Source organism: Pleurodeles waltl, chromosome 3_1, assembly GCF_031143425.1.
Source record: "Pleurodeles waltl isolate 20211129_DDA chromosome 3_1, aPleWal1.hap1.20221129, whole genome shotgun sequence".
NCBI classification, from domain to species: domain Eukaryota; kingdom Metazoa; phylum Chordata; class Amphibia; order Caudata; family Salamandridae; genus Pleurodeles; species Pleurodeles waltl.
Genome location: NC_090440.1, coordinates 560962654 through 560984757, shown reverse-complemented (window position 1 = coordinate 560984757; position 22104 = coordinate 560962654). Strand labels below are relative to the sequence as shown.

The following is a 22104-nucleotide window of genomic DNA, read 5'->3' as shown; positions in this document are numbered from 1 at the left end:
GAGGAGGGGGGTGGACACAGTGGGACAAGACAGGCTGGCAGCGTAAATGGATGTTGTGTGTGTCTGCAAGTCTGGTGAGTGTGCTGCATGTGTCAACTAAAGTCTTTGTGGTGAGTGCAGGTGTGGTTTCTGGGGACAGACAGGGAGGCGGAAGAGGTGGACACCCTAGGGGAAGTGGATGTTGGTGTGTGTGCATGTGTATGTTGGCTGTGTGTATGCTTGTGGAGGGAGTTGTGGTGCTTGTGTTTTGAAGTGTGCTTCTTGTGTGTTGAGGTGTGTGTCTGCATGTCAGAATGTGTGCTTTGGACGGCTAAAGGGAGTGGGGTGCTGGAAGGGGTAGGGGTGGCTGGAGGGTGGAAGGAATGACCAGGGAAACTGGCTGGCGTCCAGGAGGAGGCCAGAGCCTGAAAAGTTCTCTGTGGGCCAGACACTGCACCGTGAATGCCATCCAGATAAGCATGGGGCTGCTGCATCTCCGATGCTAGCCCCTGGATGGCATTGACGATGGTTGTCTGCCCTACACGATGGTTCTCAGGAGGTCAATAGCCTCCTACGTGAGGGCAGCAGGGCTGACTGGGGCAGGGGAGGAGGTGCCTGGGGCGAAGGAGACGCCCACCCTTCTGGGTGAGCGGGCACAGGCAACTCTGTGGGGAGCAACTGGGAGGGCGGTGATGGTATGGGGGGTGGGGTGGAAGATTACACAGTAGGGGTGGTCCCACTGGGGTCCACCCCCGCCAGGGAGCTCCCATCAGAGGAAGTATCAGAGTCGCTACCTCCAGTGGTAGTTGCCTCCCCTGTGGTACTCCCCTCGCCCTCCAACCCACTGGTCCCCTTGGCGTTGGACGACTCTGCCTCCGAGGATCCAAGGGCCGCTGCATCCCCACTCGCCAGTGCCTCAGATCCATCGCCAGATGATGCTGATGTACACAGACAACACAAGAGAACAGGGATGGGGAGACAAAACAGGAGAGAAATTGTAAATAGCTGAATGGAGGTACATTAGTGGTCCACACATACACCCACCCAGAAAACCCTCCAACAGGCAGCACCGAACACTATACACATGGCTGTGCCCCTGACTAGTGGCCAGAACCCTGCTCTACAGCCATTCCCCGACTAAATTAAGGACCTGACGTATTGCAGAATTGACCCAAACACCCCTACTCCCCACGGGGGCCATTATGTAGATGGACATCAGTCATAGTCCCTGCAACTAGACAGCATAAATACGAATGCACACACACACACACACACACACATCCATCAAGGGCCCAAAATATGGTATGTGTACTCACCCCCTTGTGACTGCTGTGCAGCCTTCAAGCGCCCATCCAGGTCCGGGTATGCCACCGCCAGGATGCATTGCATAAGGGGGGGTCAGTACCCAATGGGCACCCCTTCCCCATTGGGAGGACTTCCCCAGCTGGGCCTCGCAGATCTTCCTCACCCAGCGCCGCAGTCCTCCCACCTCTTCCTGCAGTGGATGCTCTGCCGGTTGTAGACCCCCAGGGTCCCCACTTCCTTGGTGATGGCATGCCAAAGTCCCCTCTTCTGGTGGGGGCTTACCTATAAGGGACACACAGAAAAGTAACATTGAAGTCAGACACTGGCCAATCATACACAGCTGGCTATGCATCCACTATAGGACGGACTTTTCAAACCACCTGACAGCACACACACACGCAACATGTCAGGAACCCTGGACCATACAGTGTCACAAGTGCACACATGTATGAAGCCAACACCCATCACTGCACACACCCAGGGCCCCCAATCCTCATACTCACCTGTACCTCTGCCCGACCGTAGAGCTTGGCGTACAGGGGCAGAACCCCGTCCACGAGCTTCTCCAATTCCTCTTGGGTGAAGGCCGGGGCCCTTTCCCCTGCAACACGTGCCATTTCCATGGCCAGAGGCAGGACACAGCAGTACACTCAGTGGAGTACCTGCATGCACAAGATCAGGGAGTCAAGTGAAGTTGTGCACCCTCACCGCCGGCGGCAATCATGATACGCTAAGAATCCCCATTGACAACCATGTTAACCAATTAATGTGCGCACGGCGGTAAACACCGCCTTGCGCCGTTACGTCAGCCGCTAACGGTATGAGGTCACTTCCACCACAACACTTCTGGATTACAGGGGGCAGACATTTTGGCCTTAACTACGCAGTTGTAAAACTCTCATCTGCACAATGCAGGCCCTTTTGTCCCCTAAACACCCATAGGCATGTAATAATAAACATTACCTCACCTGACCAGCCCTGATATATCATTGTGGTCATGTTGCTGAAATGTAACACACACTATGCATTAGTGTCGTCGACAATCACGCCAGAAGTGCTGAATGTGAAACAATGTGTGCAGATGTATGTGTGTTCCTCACACATGTTTTCCACTCCTCCTAAGTACAGGCCCTTGTGGATGATGAAGTGTCCCATCGGTGTACAGACCACTTGTTGATTTGCGGTCAATGGTGGAGTGTCACATCATTATCAATTACAGACTCACTCGTGCAACTATTCTTGATCTTTGTGCATTACTGGATCCAGCACTGACACCAGCAAATCGTAATCAGCATGCCATCCCTACTGAAGTGCAAGTGCTCTCTGCACTCCATTTCCTGGCCACAGCTCATTTCAAGTGACAGTGGGCATGGGTGCAGGTTTTTCACAGCCAATGTTTAGCACTATACTGTCAAGATTCCTGAATGCATTTGTACGACACCTACAGTCCTATGTGAGGTTTCCCCAACCTCCCTGCCATCAAGTCGGACTTCTATGCCTTTGCCAACATACCCCATGTGATAGGTGCCATCGATGGCACCCACATAGCTATCATCCCCCCAAGAGTCAATGAACCGGTGTACAGAAACAGGAACAACTTTCATTCCATGAACATTCAATTGGTGTGTACTGCAGACCAGCACATCTTACATGTGAATGCCAAGTTCCCTGGTTCAGTCCATGATTCCTTTGTGCTGAGGAACAGTAGTGTACCACAATAGATGGAACAACTACAAGAGTACAGAGGGTGTATCATAGGTAGGTGTTTCTGACACTTATTGCCACATAGCAGACGGCCAGGCTGTCTGCCTCTGAGAGTTGTCAATGGAAGTCCTGTTTTGCACCTTTTTCTAGGTGATTCTGACTATTCCAACTTGCGTTGGCTCCTGACACCATTGAGGAATCCTGGAACAGATGCAGAGAGGAATTACCATGAGGCACATGGACGTACTAGGAGGGTGATAGAGCGCACAATAGGTCTCCTGAAGGCTAGATTTCCTTGCCTACATATCTCTGGCGGTTCCCTGGCCTATGGCCCTGAAAAGGTGTGTAGAATAGTGGTGGCCTGCTGCATGTTGCACAACGTGGCTGTGAGAAATTCTATCCCCCTCTTGGAGGAGGAGGGTGCTGTATATCCAGATCAGCTTCCTCAGAGAGGGGACAAGAGTGATGGTGATGATGATGAGAAAGAGGGGGAAGATGTAAATACCAGGACCCAACTGATACAGCTCTACTTCCAGTAACTTTGTGGGACAATTGGATGAGATTACTGTCTGTGCATCATACTGTCAGTGTGCCTTGTCATCTGGGGAGGGTGTTGGGTCAATTCTCATCGCCACTGTGACCAGGTGTGCATAGGACAGATTACAATATAGTCTAAGAGTTCAACACATCTGTAGGCACAACAACATGTAAGGCGTGTGGTGCATTTCCTGCTACTCTGATACAAATAAAAGAGTTCTCATACATTTGCATCCACACTTTGTTTAAACTTAATGACAGGGGACATTGTAACAGGTGAAAAGGTGTTTTATTTGGCGCAGGGATTAAATTATGCAGATTACAGTAATGGGAGTGGGCTACTGGTGGTTGTCCAATATGGCAACATGGTCACAGCATTGTTGGCAGTAGTGGTAGGTCCATCCATGCTTACTAGAGTTTGTAGTATTTTTAAAGACTGTTTGCTGGTTGATTCAGTGGGACACTTGGAGGATAGATTTTGGCAGAGTCAATTCTTTGAGGGGGCCTTGTTCTTGGCAGGTGTTCCCATGCTATATCTGCACCTGAGAGTCAGTTTGGGTGCCTGGTGTTGGCTGGTACAGGTTGAGATGGATGTCCCCTGTGTGTCCTGAGAGGGTGGTACATGTAAAGTTGCTGCTGATGCTGTTGTTGTCCGGTCTGTATCCTGGCCTGTAGTAGGGGCTTCCTGGTCTGTGTGGGCCTCGGGCTGTGTTGGGACAAGGTGCAGCAGTGCATCTGCTATGCTGGCCATTGTGCAGTTTCCACTGCCTCATGGCCTCTTGGTGGTGTGCTAGCTGCATCCTCTGACTCTGCTCCAGGATGGATACTATCTGGGCCAATCTGTCCTGGGTATGGTGATATGCTCCCAGGACCTCAAAGATCACATCATGGGCTGCAGCATCCATCCTGTGGCCTCCCCCCCCGCGGACCACTGGCCCTAGCCCCCTGTGCCTGTGTCCCCTGCACAGGTCTGGCGGTACCACTTGTACTGGGGCCATCGTCTTCCTCCCTGTTGGTAGGGGGTGACTGTGGCCTCTGTACTTGTGTTCCACCAGTCTGTGGCCTGGATACACAGGTGTGGGGACGGTTGCCCTGGGCCGATGTTGTTGGCTGGTTGGTAGGATGGTGATAGTCCAGGACTGTGTGAGGAGCCAGGGTGATCGTCAGTGTCCAGGGTTCCATCCCCAGTGTCCTGGGAGGGAGGTGCCTCTGTCTCCCTGTGGGGCACTGCCACTCCTTGTCCTGTCCGTCAGGGTGGCATAGGTGGTGATGCCTGTTGGGAGGAATGGGCATGTCTGTTATATTGGCATGATTGGATGGGGTGCACAGGCATGGGCGGTTTTGTGCAGGTTTCACACTTTGGGGCCATGCAGGATGCTTTGGTGAGGTTTGCATTGCTTTTTGCTTAGGATGTAGAGGTGCATTGTGGGTGCTATAGGTCTTTGTGTTTCCTTGCAGGGGTGGGTGGCTGTGCACAGGGGGAGGGATGTAGGCCTGTTAGTGAGTTTGTGGGCATGCAGAGGGACTGGATTAAGTGCTTGTGGCCTGGGTTGGATTGTGGTCCTGGTGGTAGTTGGAGGGTTGGGGTGGTGCATGCATTCCAGGTGTGATGGATATGGGGTAATTGTAGATGATTTACCACAGTCCATTCCTCCAGTGAGTCCCTCAGGGTGCAGGATGGCCAGTACCTTTTCCTCCCAGTCAGTGTAGTCAGTGGTGTTGGTGGAGGTCCTCTCCCAGTCTTCTGGACTGCAATGTGGTGCCTGGATGTCATGGACCTGACTTTCCCACGCAGGTCGTTCCATCTCTTGCGGATGTCGTCCCTGGTGCGTGGATGGTGTCCCACTGCATTGACCTTGTTGACTATTGTCTGCCATAGCTTCATCTTACTGGCGATGGGTGTGTGCTGGACCTGTGCCCCGAATAGTTGTGGCTCGACCTTCAGGATCTCGTCCGCCATGGTCCTTAGCTCCCTTTCTGTGAAGCGTGGGTGTTTGGGGGGTGCCATCATGAGTGTTGTGAATGTTGTCTTGTGTGGATCTAGGTGAGGGTACTCTTGTGTGGTTGGGTGTAAGTATTGTGGATTGTGGCGTTCGGTGTCTGCTTCTGGAGTTCTCTGTATTAGTTGGCCTACTTTCGTTGCAAAGGATTGTGGGGTGTGTCTGTGAGTGTTTTATAGTGTTGTGGATGTGTGTCAGGTGTGTGGGTTTCAAACTTACCAATGTATGCATTTCTTGCTGTTGGGTCCACTTGCCGCCCGTGGCGGTCTGCACCGCCAATGGTCGTTCGGCTTCCACTGACCGCCGCAGTGATTTGTGTTTCATTATTTGAAGGGTGGGGTGTTTGTGTGCTCGGCGGTGGTGGGGTGGGAGGTCCAGCATTTCTGCCGACAAGGTCCTGGCGGTGACTGGTGGCAGGGAGATTTTTGTTGGAATCTGATTTTTGCATCATTATATGGCGGATTTCTGTTCACCGCCAATGGCGGTCTTCTGTTCGCCGTCACCGCAGCGGTTGACGGTGTTTAACACCGTTTTCATAATGAGGGCCTTAGTGTTTTTGTGGTGGTTGGGGCAGGACCCCAATTCCAAGGCCTCTGAGGGCTTCCGTGCCATGCACCACAAGGCGCTAAGGGAGTGCTCCCTCAAGCTCTTTACTGCCCAGCGACAGTCAACTCTGTGACGCTCAACATCCCATTTGGGCGGAAAGTCCCAGGACTGTTCATGGAGCTCATTCCTTTGTCGCAGCACTCAAAATCATTGGACAAGTCGAGGAAGTCCCACAAACGCAACAAGTCAAAGAGACCTTTTGACCTCACTGCATCCATTGAAGTCTTCTGACGAGATGCATGAGCGTCAGCAGTCAAGGCCCTGCGAGTCAGCAGAACCGGAATCCGAGTCTGCTTTGCACTTACACCGATTTTCAACTGAAAGTTTTATGAGGTCATGCGCCTCATATTTGGGCAACCTGGCCTTTTTGGGAGTGCCTTTGGGCCCCATGGTTGCAGGAGGGGCCTCTAATGAACCTACGTTGGCGGGTTTCCCCTATGTGCCAGTCTGGCCCCTTGGATCCCTTGCTGAATCCGAAGGGAAGCCGTCAGTGAGTCCGAGACCTTCTTCGACACCCGCTCCAGTGTTGACACCCCTAGGTGGCACCACCCTCATTGTTATGCCTGATGCTGACATGGTGCCGGAGCTGCGTTGACTGGCGCTGCCTTCAACACCGACCGGGTTCATGCTATTTCCTAGTTGATTACATCCTTTGGCTATGGAAATAGTACACTAGGTAATAGTGTGCACAGGAATACTGTCTCTGGATTGATTATTTTGACTATTGGGCACTATTATGAGTTAGTAGGTAAGGCTTACCCCGTAGTGCAGTGGTTCCCAGCCTGTGGTCCGGGGACCCCTGGGGGTTCCGCGAAGCCTCCTCAGGGGGTCCACGACTGCTTAGAAAATTAAACAATATTAACAGATTAGGTTCCCATCTTTTAGTAATTACTCAGTAGGGGGTCCCCAGATTCCAATAATGATTCAGTGGGGGTCCCCGAGTTCCAGTAATGATAATCTGGGGGTCCACAGATGTCAAAAGGTTGGGAACCACTGCCGTAGTGCTTCAGGGTCCCTCTACTACAAATACTGCCGCTACTTCTGCATTGCTGAGAGGCATACTTGTTCAGAGGATTTGTGGAGCTGCGACTTAGATCGCTTATAGTTTTTGTTAAGCATTCTTGTTGAACATAAACAGAAGAGCAGCACCCCTGTTTGGTAGGGCTGTTCTGCCATTTTGTTTATAGTGTGATTTTTTTTTTTTGTGTATACTCGACTTTCCTCCCAAAATGATTCTTGTGTATGTCCATGTGATTAATCTGCAGGAACCTCCATTCATTAGAAGAAAAGGTTAGTTACTTTCAGTACTGTTCTTTCTGATGCATAGTCTAGCTCTCGCAGATTCCTTATAGGCCTCCCTTCGATCCTTTGTCCGGGTTTATTATTATCCATATTCCTTTTGACTCTGTGGGAACTTCAGTGTTGTTCCACATGAGCTATCAGACTGGAAGTGATGAAACTAGCATTAATGTACTGGTGTGATGTGATATACCGGAGTCCATGTAGCTTGGATGACTGTAACGCAGCACCACCTACATTTCGAAATATACTTCTCTAACAACCATTCACATTTCATCAAAAGGTTAAAAGTAAATTTGACAGGGTTAATTGTTAAAGTTCAGAAAGAGCATCACATTAAGAATTCATAAAATTTAAAGGATAAACTTTACAAGGTGCTTTGAAAAAGTGCACAGAGAGCATCAACTAGTAATGTCTTTGAATTTTAAAAAAATCACCCACTGGCTCATGGAAAGATGGAAGTGACTCATGTTTGACTAATGACACAAATAGACTAAGGTCCACGTAAACGTCCCATTCACCTCCATACTGGTGCCCCATTGACTATGGTCTTTGAGTAAATACACCCTGGTTATTTTGTGTCGAAGGTTCCATATTTGCACAAGATGACTGTTTGTTGCTTCTTTTTTCTCAGTCCCTATACTTTGGGCAGGGTAGCAAAGCTTATTATAGATTCTGCAACTTGTCATCACTATTGAGGCATAAGTAAGAGGGAGAAACTTCCTTTGGGCCAGTTTTGCATCCAACATCTGCTCTCACCCTTGACAGATTAGTCTCCTTAGCGCACCTGATTTTAGCATGCTAGGGTAAGGTTGACTAATAAAAACATTATATAATTTTAATGGTCTGCTACGCTTCAGTGCCATCACTACCAAAGAGAACCTTGGCAGTCTAAGCATCACTTTGCCTCAGATATCTGTAAGTGTTGGGATTGTAGCTAGAGATCACTCCAGCACATTTCCATTTAAATGGTCTATTTGAAGGCTCTTAACAGAATGCGCCTGTATTTGAAGGACGAGTACATTGAGTTCTGAGTTTAATTCTGGATTCTAGACCCTTTAATACCTAAAGTCATCTGCAAATACATAACTTGTGACCTCTGTAGGACAGAAATCGAACAGGTGTCCTGGAACTTGAGGCTGATTCATTGGCACTTAAGATTTTCCAGGGGTAAAGTTTTTTTTTTTTTTTGGTTGCTCACTTCTCTGCAGTAACTTTACCATTTCGTCCACTGGATTATTTCTTGCTTGTCCTTAGTTGTGGAATTGGCTTTGATTCTCTTGGAAATGTCAGTTCATTCTTTTGTTTTCTGAAGTCAATTCTTCTCTCCCACCTGAGGGAAGTACATGATTTATGCCGTTTCATGTATGTTCATATTTTGTATCCTGTCTATCAACCTAGAGATCCAGGTGGATTTTTGCAGGCCACATTTAGCTACAGTAGGCACGGCACCCAGGGAGCATTAGAGTTAGAGGTATTTTCATTAGCGAAATGTTCAGTTGCTCATTACTTGGGTTGCAGACTGCTTTCTTAAATTCCATCATAACATTGACATATTACGCGCTCATTGAAGACAGTGAGTTGGCACGAAGTATATATACTGTGGAAGCCCACTGTCTTTAACATTTAAAACCCCTGTTCCACATCCTCTGCCTCTCCTGAAAGAGGGAGAGCAGGGGAAGTGCGAGTTTGGTGCTTCGCAATCCAGTGAGAAGGACAGATCCAGTAGGCAAAGAGAAATGAGTCTTCCCTATCCACCTTTCCTGTTTCCCACTGTCTGTCATGAAGTTAAAGCCCAGAGCATCAGCAAAACAAAGGGAAGCCTTACAGGCCCTTCCTATTCCTCGTCCATACTAAACGAGAACGAAGTAGTTTGGCAGAGTCGAAGAAAAGGGAAGGGGCAGAAAGGCCTTCATTCTTACTTTGTGACAGCTCTTTACATCCAGGTCTTTCACTTGCTGGGGCTGTGGAGCAGGCTATAAAACTATACCTCTCACTAGCTAAAGGTAAATGCAAATTTTTTTTCAAGTTGATGTCTATATATTATTATCCACAAATACAATTTGTTCTCAACTCAAAGGTTGCCACGTGGACTACTCTGCCTGCCTTGTTCATAATAGCATTATGTTTTAGATATAAGCTCTTAAAAGGACACTATTTGGTTACTCTTTATCCAAAAGACTGTTTGGCTCGATCTTTTGCCTGATGTTCGAGCTCCCTCTGCCAGCTGGTTAAAGATTCAGTGTAATCTACCCATTAGACTAATGGAGTACTTGCGAGTGCCCAATTGGAGTGAAAATAAATGCGTACGGCTTTTGGGAATATAGCACCTCTATCTTGTGTGCAAACTTGCTTGCTAACAAAAAAGGGCGCCTTCAGTTACAATATGTTGAAAAGATATCTTATGAGTAAGCTTGAAAGGATGACATTATTTAATACTATCCAAGAAGTCCTTAAACATCAAAACTATTTTTTTTTTAAAAGCGAATTTGGAAGGATTCTAATGTAGACCATAACCTCAGTTAGGTATACCTTTGTAGAGAATTGCAGGCCACCCTAACCAAGTAAAGTCGATATGGCAGGGCTGCTTCTTGATATGAAGCCAGTTCTTGTTCACCAATTCGGTCATCATAAAACAAACACAATTCACAAACTAAACATAAATAATGATACCTCTTTGTATTCATACCCCATATTTATGACCTTTCAAAAATGTACACAATGAAACACAACTAGTCCAATTAGAATAACGCATGTCTCTGGCAAAAAAAAAACAGCTCAACAGTGTACAGCTATAGAAAAATAAATACTTCCCTTCCGCTATAAAGGACTTGATTACAAAACATAAACCTTTTGTTTAAAGTGTCTAGTTCAAAACATTCTACGTGTAAATTGCAACAAGATAAAAAAAATAAGGCATACATACATAAATAGTAAAATAAAACATCTAAATATTTAAATAGTTAATACACTGACAAGAGGAACTAGGAGGAAAGACAATTTAGTAACATTATTTTACACTTACAGAAAATGATTACAACTATCCTCTTTATACTCACATTTATCAGTTCTACAAAACATCAAACTATTTTATCTAGAAAGTAGCAAGAGTTCCTCTATCCAGTCTCAAGGAAAGGAGTTAGCCTCGGCTCCAAACTATGTTAACTTCTTAGCAACTTATCACCTCGGCATCAATGAAGTCTCTCGCCTCACTTTTAGGCAGAGTCACAGAGGGTTAGGAGTACGTACATTTTTTTACCAGTAACCAAGATCTACCAAAGGATACACCAAGTATGAAGTCAAGTCTACCCTGAACATCATTCCACGATTTGCTAACTCTACTAAAAGACCAAATTATGTGTTTTTAAAACACATTATCTTATGTAAGCTCTTAACCCTAACTTCAGTTTAGCACAATATTTAAATGTTGGAGTTCTGCAATGATACTTGAGTCCCTTGCCACACCAAAGAACCACTGTATCTGGCTGTGTGTGTGTACGTACGTACGTACAGGGCATGGCCCTGAGACTTGCCCTGCACCCAAACCCTGTGCCTTTTATTACAGCGGTGAGCATGACATACGGCTGCGTGACTCAGATACTAAATGCCTGCACCGTGCACCTGTGTCCAACAAACCCACTATGCATGACTTTTATCCATGCTCTGTTCCCAGCACTCAGACCTACTGGCCCAAGTGCCCAGTGAAAGCCATTCACCACTCCACTCCAAAATGGCAAAAGACGTTTGCAAAATTTATGCGTAACTTAACCCGAAAGGGCTTTGTTTTGACTTATACTGGGTGCTCCCTTGTGTCTAGACAAAGCTAAACCCCTCTGAAGAGCTATAATGAAAGTGAAACACCTGTCAGGGGTTGCTTTCCCTTATTTCATGTTGGCTTGGATGGTATTTTACCAGTCCAAAGCTGTAAAACTGTACCTGGAGTGGTGAATGACTTTAGTCATTTTACAGCTCGGCTAAAAATGGCATTGTGTTAATCCTATGCTTAAAGATTTTGCTGTACAAATGGCAAAACACTTTGTCTCTATCTAGCTTGGCGTGGATAGCACTATGCTGATCCTATGCTTAGATAAACAGACATTTGAAGTGAGCAAATCTAGAGTGTCGCTGGTGCTGCAGGGTGCTCCTAACTGCACCTCCTCTTCACCTAAACTGGGGAACTACCCAGAGTTCTCTCTCCTTTTTTGCATAATTTCTTATATATTTATGTATACTTCTTATAGGGGCTTTCGGACAGCTCTCTTCACCCATTGCTTTGTTCTGCACAGCATATAGCAAGAAGCAGAGGGTTGATTACCACACCCCTCTTAACTCTCTGTGAGTGATAGCATTCAGCTCTTGCGTAATGTGCATTTACGCACAAAAAGTAGTCCCCTTTTAAGTTTAAGAGGACAGGAACTGCTTTTGCTGCTCTATCCTCCTCAGTCACTAAATCACAGCTAAATAATGACAAGGAAGAAAATTCACAGCCATGATGGTTCCATTTGTGATTGTGTCTTCCACTTACTCTTGATTTTTGGCAACCCTAAATGACAGCTGGTGGCATGGAGAACCCTCAGTTGATAGTGTGTGGCCTCGTCGCAGTAATTCTAGCCTTTCCTGTTTAATAAGATGCTCACCCATCTTGCATAATGGGACACTGAGCTACTTGTGCTATTCAACAGGCATCTGTCATCATCAGTTCCATTTATAATGTTCTTAAGGACCATAGGCATCAAAGCGCTCAAAGTGTTGACAACTGGAGACGTTTACAGTTTAGAACAGCGGTCTTGAGCACTTTCATAAATGGCACCATGTGTTGTGTTAATGCAGCACAACTGGAGGACTTGTTTGTGGGCGGAAGGGAAGAGTGAATATATAGGTTCCCTAACAGGATCAGATCAGGTAGGGTGAAAACGGAGCCAGGGCTGCTCCTTTTAGCTATTTTGCTAGCCTGAGAGCATTTGAACCCCCACCTCTCAGTTCCTGGGCAGGCCAGGAGGACAGATGGAGGGAACTTTATTTTTCAGAAACTCCTTATTGTTGGTAAGTGGTTGTCTGCAAGGCATTTTTTGGATGCCAAGCTCTTTGACCAAGTTGAGGGTCCTTACTATTTTAATTCTGTCCCTCAGCCCTTTTTTCCCTACTTATGAGCCAGCTTGCTCACCTGTGGTGACTGCTCAACCTCCCTCAGCTTATTATGAAAAGCTAAATCCTAATGTACGTCAACCTGGCGCACAATAAAATTGATATTTTGTTTTGCTCGGGTGTTTTCCACCCTTTTGGGTACTGCTTTTTCCCTAGTCAGCCCTAGGAATGAGGGGTGCTCAGGAACCTCGGATTGGCTCCAGTAATTTGTTTACCAAAACAAAGATTCGCGGATATTCAGTGAGCCCTCAAATTAAAAAAAAAACAAGCATTGGCAATGCCAATACGTCTTACTTTGAAAGAATGGTGTATGGTAATATGAAGCATTACAAGTAAAGAGCATTATATTGGATATATCTGTGAGTAGAAGCAAAGAACTGCAGAGTTATATTGGTGTAGGTTAAAGGCCAGGTGACGGCTGCAGTGTCAAGCCAGACCTACAAATCCATGTAGGTTAATGACTGCCCTCTTTCCATCTTTGTTGCTGCCAGAGAAATATACCACAAATTATCTAGTTATGTAAGACAGTTAATAACATTCCAGTGTTCAAGATCAGTTAGCTGGATAAATAAAATGATCACAGCTGCGTGGTGCGTGGAGAGGCCAACACTTTTTTGTGTAAGCACGCACATTTTGCCCAATCAAAACTTACTCCTGACCTCCAAAACGGGGGTGGAGATAAACCCCTTCTCTAGTAATGCTCACATAATAGTCTTGCCACAGCTGCGCTGTCAAGCCAGACCATAATGACAGTCACTACAAATGTGTTTCTGTAGTGACTGCCATTCAGCTTGCTTGGATCCCTATCCTGCAATGGCCAATAGGGGGGCCGGGTGTTCCCTCATTCAGTTGGGATTGAATATTTTTTAAATGTTTTATCCTCAAAGTTTCCTTGAATCTGGAACAGAGCTTAATTCAGGTACAAACCATTGCAATACTCATCAAATTAAACCTTTGAAGCCAAACCAACATATTTTTATAACACATCTTCAAAACTACTGAACAGATTGTTCAAAATGGCCTGTTCCATTTGCATGCCAGTTCTGCTCGTTTTTGTTTTTGTTTTTTTTGGCTGCACGATGCATAGCTGCCAAGGTTTCAGATTGCTGTGTGTGACATTTTCATGATTTCAGTGTAATTATGAGTGACATTTAAGTGACTGAGTGACACTTTTTCATGAGCAAAATCAGGTAATGAAGACGAGGGAAACAAATATCAGCAACTACACCCAATTGAGCAATGAGAAACGGTGAGGACTGGCAGGCGCATCCTGCTCGCCTTCTTACCACCTGCGGTCCGCATGGCAAATATGGCATTTACTCCGGCCTTCTGAAAGCAATGCCAGCTTTGATACCATGGATTGAGCAGGAGGTGCTTTTGTACACTAAGTAAGTGGGTGGGTGGGTGGTTTTGTGTTTAGGTTCTCAAATCTCTGTGGTTCGCTTGGCAGGGATAGGAGTTTCAGTGATAGTGGGATACATATTTCTTGTAATATATTGAGGATCTTATACCTCCTGTTGTACACCGCCGCCAACTTGTGGCCTTTGATAAACAGTACTCTGAGCTTAGCTAGCAAAGTGAAAAACGAACTACACTGTTTTAGCGCACTTCAGGACACGGTTCTTTTGCAAGACAATCTCAAGCATTGCGGTAATGCAGGAAAATGACAGAAAATGCGTTATTTTAACACGAGATGCGTGGCACTTGGCAGTGCTGACTATGCTCACAGAAATTATTCCTAAGGGACTTAATAGAAAAAACATATTTTTACCTCTCTCACACTCTGTGCAGGTTTGTCACAGTGCTAAAGTTATTAGTACATCAGTGGTAATTACAACGTACTCGTAACCACACAGGTGTTATAACAGACTGTAAGTTCCAGCTCCAGATAGTCAGAGATAGAAACAAATAACCTCCATGCTCTACAAGATTGCAGTTAACTGAAGTCAAAAGTAAGGTAATATATTAATACAGTGGGTATATATCTGCCAGCCTTGTTTCTGTGTCAGTGACCCAGAGCTTCTTTGTGCACGTATAAGGAACAGGAGATCAGTGTACAACTATTCCGATTCGTCTGGTGATCTATTGCAAGTTTGGCATCCTAAAAAGAGAGTAGGCTTATCCATTTCGACACGTATGCTTTGTGAGTATTAATTGTAGCAAGTGAATATAACACTTAGTAGTCTGCAAAAAGCACATCTACACGAAAAATCCTACCCTGCTGCAAATAAGTGGTTGGCCCCTTTCTCTCCTAGGGGAAAAGATTCTCCTCAGATTTTGCAAAGACTTCTTGTTGAAGGCGACTTATTGGTGGCCCAGTACATGTTTGTACCATACTGTAGTCTTCGTGTTTGCCCTGCTTGCTGTGTTAGTCTCACTGCATGTTGTGTGCTGATGCTTGCCAATTCTGCATGCTGCCCAAATTGTGGTGTTATTAGAAGCTGGTGCAAATTAGTTGTTTTTTTTTATTTATTTTTTAACATGCAGTCTTGTACTATACTTGACCTAGCACAGTATAGGTACATGCTGATGAAGACTGGGCTCAAAGGGAAGGTTTACTTTAAAAGGCGCTGTTTCCACTCTTAACTGAGCAAGTGTCTTCTAGTTTAGAAGGGGGCTGATATATCTGCTTACTTGATTTACTTCAGGGGTTCACCGTCTCCTCTGTTACCATATGTTTTTTCCTCTATAGTCCATGCTTTCTCTTTTCTTCTTTGGTGCTTTCTGAATATTTCGGTTGCTTCTTCTGTACGCCACAGCCTTGTTCTTGTGTTTCACTTATACAGTATGGTTCCCTCTATGCTTCGTATACAGTTCCCTCAAGGCTTCGTTTTCTGTGTGCTCTTCTCAGCAATTCATTCTCTTACCTCCTTCTTGTTAGCAGCTTATGCCTTCCTTCCTTTTCTCTTGGTATTTAGTATGTGGTTTTGGTGCTTTCCATCAGTCATTGGCATTTCCTGTTCCCTTATGGTTGAAGATGTGTGGTTATCATTGCTATTACTAGGATACAGTGAAATGTGAGCCATTATTCTAAGACTCTTCACTGTTTTATATTAGGAAATGGCCTTTTCAGAAACAATAGTGTGGTGAGGAAGGGTAGTTATTGATGTAACAGATCACATAAAAATAAAAAAACTACAGGCACACAGATCACAGTGGCACTAGATCATGTTTGAAACCTCTGCTATACCTATGTTTCCATTCTGCGTAGAATATTTTAATCTGTTGTGCTGCATGAGACAGCGACCAAGAGGGAAAAGCTGGTTAGTAAATGGTGACAGACACCTAAGAGTGCTGTTAAACTTGAGTGGATTGTCAGATAAACGTGACACATATAGATATGATACGGATCTGTCCTTGGTTTGGTGACTAGTGAACGTGTTTTTTTGTATTCCGTGCTTTCATAAGTGATACCAGAGAGAATTAAGTAAAGGATGATGCCTTTTTCCACATGATACAAGTGTCACACTGGATTTGCATTCCAGAGAATTATAAAATGTCTGATATGTTTAGAAATCTAGGAGAGGGAGGGGATTAATACAGCAGAGGTCAGCCAGGTGCAAGTATAAATGTGTAATGAGTCATTGACTTAATCAGTAATACAAAATGTGAATGAGCAGAGCGAATAGTAGTCTTTTAGTGGTTACATCACATGACTTAGATTTGGTAGTAGTACAGAAAGACATTTTTGGATACATAGAAGTGTTAAAACTGTTTGTTTAATGGAGACTTGGTTATCGCATCACTCACAAGGCCTACATTTATTTTTGTGTACTGATTTGATTGCTGCAAAAATGATTTAAGACGGGCCAAAAAGGGGATTTAACTAGTCCATGCTGAAAACTGCAATTTGTATTTATTTATAGCATGCACCTTGCTAAGAGGGATGCCGTTCAGGGTGGCGTAGTTAAATGGGAGGGTTGTGACACAATTTCGTAAAATGGTTCTGATCCCAGTAGACAACTCGTTTTGTTGTTTCCGGTCTACCAAAGAGAATGGTCAGTTCCCCTAGGCTACAAAAGTGGATGGATGAATGGTACTGGTAGAAGTTGTGGTTAGCCCTTAATTTTATCTGGAGTATTTTGAGTAATTGTTTCCTGTGTGGGATTGGGTGTGGGGTTGCCAGTCTGGACAAGATTATGGACGGCTGCATGACAAACGCATGTAACTAATAAAAACTCTTTTGACCTCGACCTAGGCATACACCAGGGCTTGTGTTAAGCTTGCAGGCAGTCAAACCTCGAAATTCTGAGCCTCTGTGGATGATAAATCCGGTACTCGCATGATCTTTGTTGAGTTTGACATTAGCCATAGAGTTGACAACCATGAGATTCACATGGACAGATGAACGGGGGTATGCTTGGAAGTGCAAACCTAGCCAAAAGGCAGTGGAGCACTGTATTTACATGTAAATTCATGGTTAGGTTGCTTGCACTCAAGTAGGACTCTAATGTTCTTGGCAGCTTTAAAGGGGTGCTATACCTGGGTCATTGTAGGAGAGATTTCAAAGTGGCATTTATTATCGGATTGAGTTGAACTTTGAGATTAAAAGGCAGACACGGTCCAACTGTGCCTGAAGCCTTTAGGAAAGCGCTGTAAACAATAGAAGATTCACAGGAGAAGGGGACTGGTAAACCTGTGCACAGGAGTAATTGTACTGAGAAAAAACTATGTAAAGCTGGAGTGCAAATGGAGTAGGTGGGGTCACATAAAATCTTGCTAAATGAGCAGGCTTGGGGCCTTATTTAGATCCCAGTGGATGGGATACCCCGGCACAAATGTGACGGATATCCCATCCACCATATTGTGACGCCCAGAGGATCTAATGGGATCGTAATATGGCAAATGGGATATCTATCACGTTTGTGATGGAGTATTCCTTCCTCCAAGATCTAAATCAGGCTCTTAGTGTAGGTCGCAGCACTCCCTGGGCATCACTTTGTTTCTGATCAGCAGATCCTTCTTCCCCCATCTCTGCATCTTCCTTGAATGTTCCTCACTTCCGGTTTATTTTCTTTCTACTTTTTGAATGTCTTGGGAAGTCTTCTCAGCTGTTGCTCTTCACTGAGCATTCCCCAACTTCCTATTATTTTTTCAGACGTTCTAACTGTATCAGTTATTTCTAGTGTGCTTTGAGCAATTTGTTCTGTAGTTATTGTCTCTTTGCTTCCTGCACCTTTCTGGGTCTCATTTTCCAGAGGCAGGGAAAAAAGGTCTTGCTACCAAATGACCTCATGTTTCTTTTAATCGAACCGAAACAATATGGCGGCAAAATGAAGTGGTTTGTTCATAATAGCTTGTCTTCACTCATTCCAATACTTAGGTGACGTTTTCCTGCTACATTCTAAAATGTTCAGGAGGGTTTCACATTTATTTTGTCCTTTGCATTTGGAAGTACAACCATTTCAGACTTTGCAAAGCAGGGATCGCACAGTCCCAGCTGCTGCTTTATGATGTAAATGATCCAAATACAGGATGTTTAGACTGCTCAGCTCCCAAAATCAGAGCACACCATGAGACAAAGTCTGCCATTGAACACTTAAGGTTCAAAGTCTAGTCAAGCTTTTTGGTTGACTGTTAGCTTTAAAGTGTATGCTCCAGACAGTTACATTGGTACTTTATAGGCAATAATAAACCTGAAAACCTTGTGAACCTTTCTGGGATATAATACTTTTTGTCCCAAGCAAAAACATCCTAACTCAAAGTAAATTATAGTGACGACACCTTTGAAAAACCATAAGTATTTGGATTTTATGAGATGCTGTCAGTATGGCTTGTAAGGAGAATGTGTCATACAAATGTAACAAGATATAGAACAAGTTCCAGATCAAGACAACAAACTGCAGACTACAGCACCTGTGTGGGTGTGTTCTGTTCCCCCAACAAGAAGCAGAGGACTCCCAAAGCTAGGGAAGAGGAGTGAGTGAGCAACAAAATATCCCTCATCTAGAGTAAAAAAAAAACCTGGACTGACCTTGTAAGGAAGATATGCTTTGCAGAATGAGCTCATGAGGGTGATGTGGACCGCTAAAAGGGACTATAAGCAGACCATATCCCACATTAGGGCCTTTTAAGGAAAATGCATTCTCCAGTTAGGACCGGCATACAGGAGTAGACACTAGCAGAGATTATATGCCCCACAGTAGGGTTCAAAACTAGTACCCTTTCCTACACAAAATAAATTAGCAGGGATCCATTCCCCCACAGTAACGACTCACTGAAGGAATACGTCTGATTGATATGTTCTGTGGATCATGACCTTCCACACTGTGTCCAGATCATGTGTTTGGCAGTTTTACTACACTGGTGTGTACAGCATGGTGTCCTTAAAGCAATGATTTGAACCACCTTATTCAATATTAGCTTTTTCTTTCTTTTTTAACTTTTATTTGGGAGGAGTCTGAATTGTAGGAAACCCATTCCACATATACAGTAGATAAGAATTCATAACTTAACACGGCAACCTTTTTCTCAGCCATAACCCACTATTTAAAATCAATAATAAATGTTTGCTGATATGGCTTTGAAAAAGTAAGGTGTCATATTTGAAAATAGGTGTTTTTGAGTATTTGAATGCTCTGCTTAAAATGTCACTATTAATGTTATCATATGTATGACTTGTTTTTCATTGATAGATGATGAAGAGAGAGATGCTCAGGAAGATCCTGCAGACTACAGAAAGGACAGTGTGAATGATGTCCTGTGAGCGACAAAGGTAACATGGAAACCCTGCAAGCTTGCAAGACGATACCTTAAAGTGCTGCAAGTGGTTAATGTCTCATTCTGGCATTGATCAGAACGTCCATCTTGGGACATGTAGGAGAAGCCAGTGAGAGAGAGTTTTACTTCTGTTTGCCTTGAGATACAAATTGCGGCTGCAAATGAACAATGCTCTGGGGCTCTGTTTCGCTCACTAGACTTGAACGTTTTTTTTCAACATGCATTGGCGCTAGTGGTGGAAGAATGTACGTGACATCAATGAGCCTAGGAAATTTAGGAAAAAGATAATCGACTTTTGAAATTCGATCACTGGTTTCATGTCAGAACTTTGATCTAAAAAAGCCCAAAAAGGGAAGCAGTGGGGATATCGATCTTCCAGTCTGTGACACTAAGGATCTGCGTTCATATCAGGCTGGAGCCCAAGATCAGTAGTCAAGCTGGACAGAGGATTAATGAATATGCATTCACTCTAGACTTTGAAGCTGTGGACTAACAATACGCCAAACGTTGGAATGTTTGGAATGGATTATACATAGTGGAGTCCCTGAACTTTATTTGGCCCATGTGTTTTCGGGGGAAGGGGGTGTAGAGGAAATAGAAATACCTGTACTTTCCACATTGTCCATTTTTGAGGTTATGTGTGAGGACTGATGTTTTGAACATTCACTTTTGCTTTTATTATAGTTTGTAGTTCAGTGCCAAATGATAATAAGGCTAACAGCCAAACAGAAATACCAAACTAGTCTGCACTAAACTCCGGAAAATGAAGGAAGAGGCAGACTTGTCATGTAAAATCCTTTGGATGTTGGTGCCCAACCCCCACACCAACAGTGAAAACGGTCAGTGTTCCTAGCAGTGGGATTGTATGGTGCATCTAGATAGGAAACAATCTCTGCAGGGATCTCTGTATGTTTTCCGCTGCTTATGGAAAACATTTATGAGCACTTTTGGATTCTGTGTTGCTATGAAATTGTCCCATTCCCTTGAGATTCCATCAACTGTGACACTGGGGCTGACAGTGTTCATTAGTGAATGAGTTCATATGTGCACAGTTTTGATTGTGCAAATCATTATTGTGCAACCATCAACAGTCCATTTCCCATTATATGCTTAATGTGGATTTAAATAGGTCATTTATTGTTTTTTTTCTTTTTCAAATTGGTTTAGTTTCTTATCAGATGCTTTTGGTCTTGACTGAAAAGGTGGTTTATCTAAGTGGTGTAAAGGATAATCGGTGAAACAAATAATGTTGGCATTGGGGGAGTTAAAATGTCTTTAGTCCATGTCGACATTCTTAAGGTTGTTAATGTTATTTTTAATAATGTCAAATTTGACATTGAAAATTAAAAAAATGTAAGGATTACTGATGCATGCAAAAGGTAAGACTGTCTTGTATCAAAGGATCAGTTATGGGATGGGAGGTGGGTTTTTGCAAAGTGTCAGATCATTTGGGGGAATGGGTAAATGTTTCACAGTGCATCTACCTACAATTGTGTTAAGGGTTTTAACTTTCTGAACTGTCAAGCTTATTTTTTCTTTACCCACCACCATTATTTATTGATGTGCAATTCTGAATACAGAGCATATTTTGGCAGTCTAATTTGTTACATTAAGTGCCACAACCCATTGTTGATCTTAATCTGTTCCATGGTTAATATCTTCAGAGAGGGTATAGCTATTGTAGCTTTGGGTTCTAATAAAGGAAAATGTGAGGAAACAATCTCAGTATGTTGTTTACTGTTTTGATAATACACTTAAATTAGCTTCTTATATAACATCCTTAATACCACAGACTTTCTTTCATAATATGCTTTCCTTATCACATATCTACTCACAACTTAATGTTCATAGCTAGGTTAAAGTCACAGACAATTAAGCATGCTTTTCTTTGAACTTGTTTAAGCTGCAAGAGTATGCCATGTATCACTGCTCTGTTACGGAGTCTGTGCAGGAAAGTCCTAGATGTCCGCTGAGGCTATCTTCTGCCATGCCACAAGCAACTCTCCCTCCTTACTTCATGATAAGGTCACACATCTGAGCAGATTTTAAAAAGTAACAGTGGCTTACGTCTGATGGTAAGTGTTGATCCAATATGTGCAAAGAATTTGGAGACTATAAACATTTTTCAGATTACTTAGGGAGGGCTACCCTATGGTATTCTAGTCCATTGGTGAATTTATAGAATCATCCCAGTGTGGACAGTGAAGTAATATTGTATCTACGTTACACTCTGACTTCAATGTGTAAAAGCTCTATAAAGCACAATTTTGTCTCTGCAAGAACATTTTAAATCTAATGTGTCTGTCTATTCTATATTCAAGTACGACTATTAACAAACCATCATGAGTGTGGGGCCCAATACTTCCTGAAAGGAACACAGATTACTATGAGAACAAGGGAAAATTTATTTGAAAGACTAAAACCATCAAATCTAAATAAGTGCATTTTAATTGGAATCAGGATTAAAAAGAAAAATAATCAAATAATTGGATTAAAAATATTTTTAAAGAGAGTCAAAGTTGGTATTTTAGAGTTGGTGTGATGTGATTAAATGTTCTTGGGTAATCCAGCAGGCTACTTGGTGAGGCCCATTAGTACGGCAATTTCTCCATCTTTGTGAGACAGAAAGGTAAGAAGGCCTGGACTGTGGAGTGGAATGGTGTTACATCTATAGAGACTACTGTACCTAAATTCCATTGCACGGATATCTTGGACTGCCGAAGAATACTTGCCCTTTGCCCCACTGAATCCCAACCTTCAATAACTATGTTAGAGTGCAGAGACCCCTGGGGGAGGGGGGGTAAGGGGT

The 22104-nt window shown here is 44.1% G+C and overlaps 1 protein-coding gene across 3 annotated transcripts in view; it reads left to right on the top strand.

Moving 5' to 3' along the window:
* Nucleotides 1–21015, top strand: part of GOLM2 (golgi membrane protein 2) — a 446718-nt gene extending 425703 nt beyond the window's left edge. For all 3 annotated transcript variants that reach the window (XM_069222964.1, XM_069222962.1, XM_069222963.1), the window contains one exon: nucleotides 19211–21015. In XM_069222964.1, coding sequence (XP_069079065.1) covers nucleotides 19211–19281 — 71 coding nt within the window. In that variant the 3' untranslated portion in view covers nucleotides 19282–21015. The remainder of the gene's footprint in view (nucleotides 1–19210) is intronic.
* The last annotated feature ends 1089 nt before the right edge of the window (nucleotides 21016–22104 follow it).